Source organism: Montipora foliosa, chromosome 2 (assembly GCF_036669935.1).
Source record: "Montipora foliosa isolate CH-2021 chromosome 2, ASM3666993v2, whole genome shotgun sequence".
NCBI lineage: Eukaryota > Metazoa > Cnidaria > Anthozoa > Scleractinia > Acroporidae > Montipora > Montipora foliosa.
The window spans coordinates 5446404-5458903 of NC_090870.1; the positions used below are offsets into that span (position 1 = coordinate 5446404).

General features: G+C 39.3%; 1 protein-coding gene across 2 annotated transcripts in view; it reads right to left on the minus strand.

Moving 5' to 3' along the window:
* The window catches only part of LOC137992193 (dynein intermediate chain 2, ciliary-like), a 34960-nt gene that overhangs the window by 8299 nt on the left and 14161 nt on the right, over nucleotides 1-12500 (minus strand). For both annotated transcript variants that reach the window (XM_068837348.1, XM_068837347.1), the window contains 12 exons: nucleotides 8377-8461; nucleotides 6741-6858; nucleotides 5698-5741; nucleotides 5494-5560; nucleotides 4277-4362; nucleotides 4004-4104; nucleotides 3460-3549; nucleotides 2258-2342; nucleotides 1902-1955; nucleotides 1300-1367; nucleotides 750-856; nucleotides 114-213 (listed from right to left, as the gene is read on the minus strand). In XM_068837348.1, coding sequence (XP_068693449.1) covers nucleotides 114-213; nucleotides 750-856; nucleotides 1300-1367; nucleotides 1902-1955; nucleotides 2258-2342; nucleotides 3460-3549; nucleotides 4004-4104; nucleotides 4277-4362; nucleotides 5494-5560; nucleotides 5698-5741; nucleotides 6741-6858; nucleotides 8377-8461 — 1005 coding nt within the window. The remainder of the gene's footprint in view (nucleotides 1-113; nucleotides 214-749; nucleotides 857-1299; nucleotides 1368-1901; nucleotides 1956-2257; nucleotides 2343-3459; nucleotides 3550-4003; nucleotides 4105-4276; nucleotides 4363-5493; nucleotides 5561-5697; nucleotides 5742-6740; nucleotides 6859-8376; nucleotides 8462-12500) is intronic.

Sequence of the window (12500 nt, forward strand, 5' to 3'; positions counted from 1 at the left end):
AATTATTCTACTTGGGCTTGCTAGATAAAAAATGCGGAATGGATTTTCGAGACCGCAAAGTTTTCGGGGTGAAACGTCTCTATCGTCTCAAAAGAAAGAGCCGAACATCTTACCCGGCCGTCAGTAGTACAGGCTGCAAACACCGTTGAAGCGTAAGGTGCCCAGGCCACATCACCAACTGAATTATTGAGGTCAAACGTGAACATTGGCTCCCTGTAAGCAACAATAACAATAACAACACTTCTACATGTACATCACGGTTGGTGCGAGGGGGAATTCACTTCAAACGATAATCACAAGCTTGGAGTCAGACGCCACGGAGGCCACATTGGTGCCCTTAAACAAAGAAACTATACGGTCTGATTTCGGCGACGGCGATTTCACTCCTCATCGAGAAACACGCGCGTGCGAGGAGACGCCTCGTGAGGGGACTTGCCTTACGTGACGTCATCTAGCGCTCGAAGAAAAATCTCCGTCGCCAATTACAAGAGACTAATCGCAAACTGACCCTTCAGGAAATTGGTGTCTCTTCTTATGCAAAGCTTTTCTTTAGCTTCAGTTGAAGAAAACATCGCTGCTGATCGTGTGATGAAAAACCAGCAATAGTTACCATCTCGGTAAAACCAAACATGAGAATCTTAAGCGCAATTCTTTCGATTCCGGCTCCAAATCCCTTGTTTACGCTCAAATGAACAACCCATCACAACTCAGAGTTGTGGTCCTAGAATACTGCAGGTACTGCAACTTACATATAGTGGTGATCCCAGATCTTCACTGTCCAATCTGCACTGCACGAGATAAATATCTTTGGATGAAAGTGATTCCACTTGACTGAATAAACTGCCATGTGATGCGCCTTTTGTGAAATAAAAATAATAGCAATTGTAAAATAAACTAATTGTTCATCAAAGTTATGACCAATCAGCAGGAACTATTTGAGTCAAATGTACTCCTCTGTAAACCCCAATACAAATCAACTTGGGCTGATAAATTATTAAGCACTAGAACTGACTTACCAAAAACCTGCTCAGCAAATGAGTATTCATTAACTTTTGATACAGACCTCTACTTTACTTAATTTATTGTTTTATTTCACAAGTGCGATAACATATTCGCGTCTGACCTGTATGGGCGTTTACAGTGGCTCGTCTTCGGCTCGCCATTGTAAATATCCATACACATCTCCCGCTCATATCTTCTTCTTATTGTTATAGCTTCAAGGTTTCAAAGGAAGAGAAAAGAAAACAAATTTAAAAAATAACTTTACCAACAAGATGCTACCAAGATAGCCACACTTACATCGTAAGTTTCCAGGAATTGACTTGAGTATGTTTTTGAACACTTGTGAATCTTTCCTTCCTCAGTGCCTGGTGAATAGAGAGACAGTTCGTGTGGTAACAAGATTACATAGTTCCAAAAAGAGAATTGCGAACATTTTCAAGGATTTTTAAGGGAAATATATGAGATTCGAGAACCCATACCGGGCACAAATTTATGCAATAATAAAACTTCAGAAGAAACCGCTAATTTACATGGACAACTAAAACCGGTAAAATAAAGCATCAAACATTACACACACAACCGCAGATCAGTCTGATCGTGCCTCAAGTCTCGGCGCGCACGTGGTCCGCTACTATCCGAGACAAGATGTGGCGCCAATTTCCCTGAAACAACATATAAGCACCCTCCACTCCCTCATCCCAACGTTGGGATCAGAGCGTGGGGATTTTCTTGGTAGAGGATATCGGGTCGACGGTGTTGAATGATTCAAGAATTTTAAGGGTTAATCGTGCTCTCGGAATGAGACAACGAAATCAAGGCTGAATTGAAAAGCAAAGGGAACGTGAAGACAACATTAATACAAAAAAAGGAAAGAAATTGAGTTTCAACTTATCACTTACCAACAAGAAACATGTAGTCCATTGTTTTATGAAAATCGAATGCCGTGCCACAGCCTAAAGAGAAATAAACACGACTATAAGTTAATGGGTCAAACTTCGATTTCCGACAACGCTTACGAAACACTGAACGGAAACAGGAAGTAAAGACGTCAATATCGTTCCCAGTTTCTCACTTCTCACCGTTTAAAAACCAACATTTGACTTGATTTACGTTAATTGTTAATTTCAGTTTACAGTGTCCCCAATTAGGGCTCCAGCGCTAGAACCACTAGACACTTAAACAAAGTTCCTTCCCTTTCCTTTCCTTTCACAGGATGAAGAGAGCTCCTGGAAACGAGAAATGGGACATGACATACCTAGACTGGGAAGCTTTGTGCCGTCTCCTTCTTCGGTAGGGTTGCCTTTCTTCAAGGTTATAATATCGGTGTATCTCAATTCACTCTATGAATATAACAAACCATGCAAACAGTGCCATTAAAGCGAAAACGAAATCGATGGTCGAAAGTAACGTCGTGTTTGCCCTTGGTCTGCCATTGCTACACAAAAAGACCGCTCTGAAGAACCAGTGGCAAAATGTCGATGGCATACTGAGGAAACTGACGTCTTCAATGAATACGATAAAAAGGACAACCGAACCAAGATATATTAACAAACTCGTGCAGGCCCAATAGCCTTCCATTTTTAACAAAACTCGAAATACGAAGCAAAAGATTCAAGGTTTTTACATGGAGGAGCGGGCACAAAAAGCCGATTTTCTCTTCCAATTAAGACAAGTTGGAAAACTGATCAAAGAATTGGTAACCTACGCAACTCAGTAAAAAATCAAAACTCCGAATGCTCCAAAGTTGACCCTGAGGTTTGTGTTCTACTGGGATCAACCGCTTCATAAAGAACAGGTTTGGGTTTCATGAAGAATAGTTTTAACCGTTTTTGGTTTACTGTGACTAAATTGGATCCGCGACAGTTAGGGAGTGACACTTTACGACAAGAACATAACAAATTACCTAAGAGTCATTCCATGCACCCCAAGTAGTATCATATCGTTTGTAGTGTTAAGTACTGATCTGCGCTATTTATATTAAGCCTCAGCACTTGTTCGAGAATGGTCAGCTATATTAATGACCGTCGAAGAGTCACATTTTATGTACATCAATTAATCATTAGTCACAACTATTGCAAAGGCGGCTACTCTTGGGAATAATTATTAACAGACTACTCCGCGTTGCACTCAGAGCGCAGCCAGCACTTGCAGCACCAGATTGATTTGAAAGACTCCCGAAAAACGACAGTGGCATCTTAAAATCTCAAAGTTTTCAAGAATTGTTTTAACCTGGTTTGACGCCGGTCAAAACAGTTGTTCAACCAAATCAAACGAAATGAAAAACCAAAATCAACCTAAACAACCTAAATGGCGGTTTTCCCACCAAAACGGAAAACTCCTCTGGATTTAAACTGTCCATAAGCAAGCTCAACAGTTCGCGAGATTCGCGCGCGAGAGGTAAGCGAGAGGGATCACGAAAGTGAAAAGCTCCTCGCGTGAGACTTTCTCGAAACTTACCTTCACAATTGTCCACTGTGTAATTCTGCCATCAGAAGACACGGAAAAGAAATTCATGTTATTGTCCAGATCGTCTTTCTGCCATTTTACCTTAAAAAAAAATCATAGGCAGTAGGCAACATTAACTAAAGCTTACTGACACAGGACAACACAATTCCTGGGTTCACATAGGGCTAGACCAGTAGAACTTACTCCAAGGACTTTTCAAAGGCTGTCCACAGGTATAAATTTGTGTTTCATGTGAAACATCTTTGTGAGAAACTTTGCCAGACTGCTCTATAACGCAAACGGCGGCCGTAAAGCTGACATTCCTATATTATCAGTAACCAGTTACGTATTGGAAGATGCTACTTATTAAATACTGCGTAATGTTGTACAAATGAATGCCAAGACGGTCCTTACATTGTACTTATATTGATTTACATTGGACTTACATTGGTTTACCTTGTTTAGGGAGAATTGTTCAGGAAGCATGGTTGTCCCAATGGTGGTGCATGAATTGTGTGAAAGTCCTCATTAAGAATGACCATGCTCCAGTCCTTACCTGCCAAACGGGGTCCGTGTGTTTGCCAGTTTTGGCTGTTGATCGATACATCAGCTCAATTTTATTTGCATGTTGAACCACCAAATACACACCAACACTACCTACATGGAATACAAGTGTGCAAGACATGATAACGTTTTGGAATCCACGAAAGCCCGTGGTACACAAAAAAGTAAGTTTTGTAAACTTTTTGGCTAAGGTTGTATCACGGGTTAGCTCAAAGGTCCTTAAATCGGCTTTCAAACAAGTGGACCAAGTGGTTTTCGCACTTACCGTCATAAAAACCAACAGCTATGTAATTGGGGTGATCGGGATGAAAGTCAAGGCACATCACACCGCTCTCTGTTTCACAGAGGTATCTAGGAGTTTGAACAGTGCACTATTAAGTTCTACACAAAGCAAAATACAACTCCCAAATGAAGCAAAACTAGCGGAATCGATATAATCATTTAATAAATGTATCAAAACGTAATCGGGTCATGTCATGCCACATGTGTTGATCTTGTACTTAGTTTACAATATGTACTTAGTTTATTATAGTTGAATTTTTGTAGTTTTAGATTACCATATTACTTAGTTTATAATAGTTGAATTTTTATAAATTAGACCTACGCCCTCCATGGTAACCAGCTGCGTGTTATTGGGGCTAGCGTGTTTCTTTGATTTGAATAAAGTATAACTACCTACCTACCTACCTACCTACCTAACGAAGGCTTGAACAATCTTTATCGACATTTAAGCGCATGGCAAATGAATATGGAAAAGCGACAGAAAAGATCTAGAAGTAAATGGATTGTAACGAAAAACTTGTAAACAGCTGTTATAGAATTGTAAATGGGAGAATTGCAAGAAAGTATGACAGCGTGGGGATCCGCAAGGCAGGAGTCAACAATCTCTTGCCTTGCAAACGGCTTAAAATTCAGACCGCTTCCACAAGGTATCGAAAAAAGGAGGATTTACAATATATCGACCAGAAGAGCAGGGGTGGCGCGGTGGTGAAAGCACTCGCCTCCCACCAATGTGGCCGAGGTTCGATTCCCAGACTCGGCGTCAAATGTGGGTTTATTTTGTTAACTTGTCTACTCTACGTCGAGAGGTTTTTCTCCGGGTACTCCGGTTTTCCCCTCTCCTCAAAAATCAACATTTGAAAAACTTGTACGTGCTACCCTCTTTAGCTGAAAGTCATTATTATTGTTGTTATTATTATTATTACATGTATTATTATTATTATTATTATTATTATTATTATTATTATTATTATTATTATTATTATTATTATTAATAAAAACACCAATAAAACACTAGGTAAGCCTTGCACGAAAACATGATATCTTCAAACGTGAAAAGATCACCGTTGCTATGGTTTCATAATAAATCTCGCCGTTGTTCTCCGTTTGGACTACAAAAAATATTTAAGTGAAAAGCTTTGGTATTTCATTGGTGTTTATATAGTGAACAGAGTCATGACATGACCGCTTGGAGATACTTACTCTGGAAATGAAGGATTCTTCAGAGTATACATGGTGACCATTCCATTACTTTGCTTTAAAAAGTCATCTGGGAAAAAAGTTCAAACATAGACATGTTATCAATAAAATAGATCCTAAATCCTTTGAAAAATGCTTAACTAAATAGCCATTCGAGAACAAAGAAAAATCAAATAAAGATCACCATCATCATCAGACTTTACTTACATGAGCCGTGTCCAACTCCAAATAGGTCGTGGTATTTTGGACTCCTACGGGAGAAAAAAAAGAAGTTCTTAATGTTCGACTGACCATTGCTGTAAATTTCATACACAACTTAAGGCCCGTTTGAAAAGTTTCAACATTTGACCAACCTTCGTTCAACAAAAGTTGAACGGATGTTGGGCAAATGTTGGACGCGGAAACAAAGTTGTGCTGAGGCCGTTCACACAGTTCCAACATTGCACTAACAAACAAACCAACACTTTCGCGAAATTTGATTGCGAGGAACTAAGAACTAAAAACCAGCCTCTTTCGCCCAGACAAACTGCGTCAAAATGACTTTTGCGGGCTGATGTCAGCGGTCAAAACTCACGGCCATCCCTCAAAATGACACCAGGATGTGAGCATGCGCGTGTTCTACAATTGTTGAACAGAGTGTTCAAACGACGGCTTCAACACCATTAAACAGAACAAAGGAAAAGATGAATCGATGTTGAATGAAAGTTCAAAACCGATTTAAACTTAAATCAACAGGCTTTCAACATTTTTTACGGTTTCAACAATGTTGGACGACCTGTTCAAACACACCGAACATTTGGTTCAACAAAGTGTCGAATGCATGTTGAAGCAAATGTTGAACCATTTAAACAGGCCTTTAAAGCAGTCGCAAAGAAGCCTAAACAATTCCGATTGTTTGTTGCTTTGTATTCTTTATTTTGCTGTCCTGTAGTCTAAACTTGAACAGATGAAAATCAGCCCATTTGTCCTCCAAGGGTCGTTCATATTAGTGTGTTTGTCGGACAACTGTCTCATGTTTTACAAATTAAGAGTTGAAATAACAGCGAAGTGTCTTGACGCGATAGTAGGCTTACGCCGGTGATCCCGAAGCTTATGCCGCCTTTGTTGCTTAAATTTGACAAAGTAAAAAAAATTACCTCCCACCATCCTAAGGTATTACCGACAACAGCTGAGTAAAACTGGATAGCATTATTTTAGTGGAATCCTCTCCTCCATCTATAGTTACCCTGAAATGGTTGTGTATGTCTTACCAGCAGAGAGAGGTAATCGCCATTCTCTTTGACTTTTCACAGGAGAATTTCCACAAGGGCAACAGAGTACCTTCCTGGTCTTTGAATTCGTCCGCCGCGTCTTCCCAATATTTAAAATCTAAAGGAAAATTAGATTAGCGAACAAGGCGATACTACAAGCACAGAAATGCTGACACTGAAGCCAGTTGTTCAGATTGAGAGAATCTAATTTGCAATTAAAATCTACTTTGAGACGTTTACAGGATTTGTGACTATTTTTCTCGCCCGCAACAGTCGGTTCCAAAGTTTTGTTGTTATTGCTCCCGCAAGGTTTTGGCCTGTTTTTTGCTTCCGCACCCGAAGAGGCAATCTAGAAATCCCCGCGTGAAGTGGGTAAATGTATAAATTGATAGATATTGTAGAGGAAATCAATCTCGATTTGCTCAACCCGGAGCGCAAGGTGGTATCGGTATTGCTTAAACGGGCGCGGAAGTGGTATTAGGGAGTTTAAGAAACGACGACGGCTACGGCAACGACAACGCCAAAAAGCAGTAATATTATTGGTGAAAAGAACCAAAATGATCGTGCTGCACGTGCGGCACGTATTTTTGAACATTTCTCTCCCATACTCGTCAAAACTACTACGTGAAATGACCAAATTTAAGGTTTTGACGACAACGTGGACAAACTACCCTGAATCTTTCAGTCTCACTCTTTACTTCAAATCCGTCCGTACCAATCCAGTTTTAGGACACTTCGCTCATATTGAATAATATAAACAAGATGGAATCATCATGAAATACTTAGAACATCTCAAACTTCTATTTTGAAGTGAAGTTTTCGTCGCCGTAGCCGTCGTGTTTTCTTAAACTCCCTATTGGTATTGTTCTGCACGACCGAGGTGTTTTAGCAGTCACGAAGTAGAAACTCGCAAGGAGAACCAAACTATTTTTCGGGTTAGCGATTGAGAAATCAAACATTGAAGCAGATCTGATGCAAATCGAGTTGCCTGGCTCAGAAATTGATTTTCTCCGGACACAAATCAGAAACAGGGGCGACGATTTGACAGACGCAAATCGGAAACAGGGGCGACATGTTCAGCATATAATTTAAACGTATCTCAACTGCCTTTCATACTATCTTAAGATACGGTAATACGAGCAACAACTTGTCTCGCAACATTGCTGCGAAATGCGATGTTGCGCGTTTTACATCTCACGCACAACCTGTCTCGCAACAAAAAAATGTGTTGCAAGTTGCGTGAATTCAGGCCAAAAGATGGCGGTCGCCACTTGGCAGAGGAAACCTACTGCAGCTACTTACTCTTCACAAATCAAGAGCACCGGAAAAGTGATTTTGTTGCGAAACAAGTTGCCTTGGAGTGGTAAAACGGACAGCATTGTGGGGATTTTGCTGCGCAAAGTAGAACGGACCTCTACTTTCTGCAACAAGGTGCAGCAACTTGCAATACATTTTTTTTTGTTGCAAGACAGTTTGCGCGTAGAATGTAAAACGCGCAACATCGCTTTTCGACTAGTTTCGCAGCAATGTTGCGAGACAAGTTGGACGTTTTTGTTGATGTAGTGAAAACTATTACAAGTGTCCCACTTGTTTTCGCGAGCCCATTTCAGTCAAAGCCAAGTCTACTGCCGGATACCTTGCGCAATGTCATCATAAGTGTTTTGATTGACCATTCTCTCTACAATCTTGCATGGTTTGGAAATCCTCGAGATGTCATCACCCTGAATTAAATAAATACAAAGTGTCGGTGCCAGTTAGCTACGAGCAATCAAAGAACTTTTTCAGAGGTCATTGTCTACATCTAGTGTTACTGAAACACGACATTTTTAAGCATAAACTTATTTCAAAAATAAGGAGAACTTCGTAAAGTTAGTTATCCTTCCAATTTCGAGCCTTTTGTTTCTGATAAGCTGTGATGTATTAGCCATCAGCACCAGAACAGAAGTTAGGGCGCTTGTCTCGTTTCGATGATCACATGAGGTTCATATCATATCATATATCTTTAATTATCCTCGGATTTTTAGAGTAGCTTGGTGTAGCTAATATCTCCGAGCATTTACCATCCCAACCATGATACATCACAGACGACAGACCACAACACCGGGAACTACATGCCCTACTCTTTACGACAAGTGTGCGGGTTCTTTTACGTCCCACAGGATTATGAACATTAAAGGGTTGTGAGACGGGACCTCCGGCTTATCGTCCTTATCCGAGAAGACTAGAGAGTCTAACCATTTGCAGATGTAATTACAAAGGCAGCACTTTCTCCTCAGTTATTTAAAGACCCTGAGTGTTGGTCCGGCCGGAGTTGAACTCACGACCTCCCGCGTGACAGCCCGGTGCTCCACCAACTGAGCCACCGGTGCGCGGTGCGCGGTTAAAGGAACATTTTCATTGGCTGGTGTCGCAAACCGTTGCGACACACTGCGCAACGTGGGAAAAATTCCTTGCAACGTTGCGAGACGCGTTGCGGAAAGTAGAACTGACATCTAATGTTCGCAACGATTGAGGCAACAAAAAAATTGCGAGAAATGTGTGTTGGAGGGTATGTTACACTAGGCAATATTTCGCGCAACTTGTGTCGCAACAAAATTGCGAGACAAGTCGAAAGAGAAATTGCCTAGTGTAACAGCGCCTTTAGGGAGTTTAAGCAACGGCGATGGAAACAAGAACGTCAAAAATTTGCATATTTACTGGGAAAAATACAATAGCTTTGCACGCCCTGCACGTGCGTTTTTCACTTTTGTCCATTTCTTTGCCGTCGTCAGCAAAACAACAACGTGAAATAGCCACATTTTAGGTGTTATCATTGAAGAACGTAAGCACTTGAGGATAAGTTTTCATTTCTTCCCCAAAATTAAGTGCCGTATCGACGAGTGTCGTTTTTGAGGAAATACCAGACCCCTGTTATATTAAAAAGGTTGAAATAATCACGAAGCGATTAAAATAACGCCAATTTATATTTTGAAATGACGTTCTCGTTGCTGTTGCCATCACCATTAGGGCCGATTTACAACAAAGGAGACTTTTGTCTGATTGGCTGTTGAAAATTGTAGTATCCAGTGTTCCAACCGCGCGCTGTGATATAAACAAAGATGGCTTTCGAAGCGGTGATTTCAACCTGTGCTTCTTCGATCGTTCTATATAGCTTCTGCCAGTTGAAGGTGGTCATTTATAGTTTACGTGACAGGGAAAGATTCTGCAAGGGGCATTTTAGTCGGCGGGAATTTTTCTTTCGTTAGCCCTTTTAGTCTGCTCGGGGAAGCAACGCCTCTGAAGTTGCTTCGAGTCAGCTTTTATACTTTTTAGCTTTATTTCTCCATTTAAGTGAACAACAAATGCTCAAAGTGCGAAAAGACCCGAGCAAAGGCCAGATTCCTTTGTTGGGAAGGGAGTACTATCTAACGTGGTTGCGAAATATATCCCTCGAGCTCGCAGGCTTCGATTTATCCAACTTGAATGCAGCGCTGGAAGGAAGTATGTCACTTCATTCACTTTCTTTCATTGATCGTTTAGAGTTATGAGATGTCCTCAGTCCTTTGAAAGAACATCTTATCTCAACAGATATGTCGACAGAAATTTGATACCAGCCGCTATTTTGTGTATGTGTCTGAGGCCAACCTGGTTCACTGCATTTATCTCATGTGCAAACACTCTCAAGATACACTACCTTAAAAATTTCAAGAAATTTCATTTAACGGAACCAAAACATTATTCTTAGATACATCAACTGATCATGAAGGCATGCTTGATAATATATGCTAAAATGAGTCAATAATGAAGTTCCAGTTTATTACTTTATTGGATAATTCTGTCCTTGATCTATGGTAACTCCATTAAGTCTAGCCATAGTAATTATTCATTGTTTTCATCATTTATGCTACCAGCGAGTTATTCAAAAGTGATTTTGATGTTCTTAGGAAATCTATACAATAGTGACGAATGATGTGGTCACTGCCATCAGACTTGTAGGTTGTACTGAAATGAAATTTTCTGAATGAGTTCTCTTTGGGGAGGTAAAAATTTCACTTGACCATTTGTAGATGTAAAATTACAACCACATTAAATGTACAATTAAAATTGGGATGTCTGGAAATACATAAAGCAGGTCTTGTGTTCTGTGCAATGTTTAAAATTAAAAGGGCAATTAAAGGCAAAGCAGACTTTGTGATAGAACTCTGACACAATATTAACTACTAATCAATTTTGATGTGGGCAGTTCATGCTCATTCATATTCATTGCTCACTTTTGTGGTAAGTTACTATCTCACTGCAGAGAATAAAGTAAATTTATCTAAATCAGGATGAAAATGAACAAAATGTGCAGCCATTGATCTTAAATGTTTTTAGTCTATTAATTAACCCATTGACCCCTGGGGGTTCCCTATTGATGAGTAAAATACTAAGTATGGCCGGTTTTGGCCAGTTTAGGGGTGAAAGGGATTTAATTATTAAATATAGTACATCAATAATATTACCGTATCAGTAATTGAGCCAGTATTTAATAACTAATATGTCCCAGTAAAATTTAATATTGATTCCAACAGTGTTAAGTAATTAATATACATTGATTTAGGATGATGGAACATCACACACCATTTTGTGTTCATTAATTTTATTTTTTACTTCATTCTTGGTGTATGGCAACTTATAGTAACTGCAAAAAACTTGCAGAAGAAATTGAAGAGAAGGTATACCTGAATATTATGGCTGTTTTGTGTGTCAAAAAATTTAATTGACCTGGTTTTTGTTTATTTTTGCTGCCATTCCTTGCACACAGTCACATGTCTCATAAAACTTGAATGTGCAGACAAATTAAGGTAAAATAATTCACTGTACAAAGTTTAAAGAATTGTTATATTTGTATTATTTATTAAATGGGATTCCAAAAGCAGAAAGGAGCAAATAGTGACACACACACCCATGCAAGGCAGCCACACAAGGGAGTGAAAATTTTAAAATATACATTATTTACAAATATAATGTATAATTACTTATCATGTAAATCATCATGAACAAAATTATACTTTACAATAATTACTTGTCATGTAAATGTTACTATACAGTTTGTAAATATCTTTAAAATTTCAATTACTACAGTTTCCCTCAAATTTAAAGTAAGAAACTTATCAAATCGAAAAGTGCAGTGCAAAGTTGTGGTAAGCAGGCATTTGTATTTGTAAATATTACTACACTAACGAAACATTTTTTATGTAATTAAGTATAATTTTTAATAGCTGGGACTAATATTTATTGTAATACAAGCAAGAGTCTTATTTGCAGTACATAGCATTTAAGAATGCATTGCATCTGAATAATATGACCCAGAGTTGAATCAACGCACCACAAAGTGCCAAGTTTCGATGGAAATTAGGTTTACTTTCACAGGGCATTTTCGTGCGCCCTGCCACTTTTGAAGGAAAACTTTCAAAGCAGTTCGATTCTTCACAAATGTGTGCTTTCCATACTAATGGCGATCGCTGGACGAAGACATATTTGCTGAGATTTGACCGAAAGTATAAACGTGAACACTGACGCTATTGTCTGAATTTCAGTTGCGCGTCAAATATACACGGTTGTAGTTCACATTTCAAGAGGAGAAAAGACAAAAAAATGTCCACAAGGTATGAAAATCACACATTAACAATACAGAGACTTTTGATGTCTTAGTCCAGAGAAAATAACACTTGATGGTGGAAAAAACAAGCACTGTTTTGTCGACAAAGAAAAGCCCTTTGGTAAACGAAGAAGTCGAAA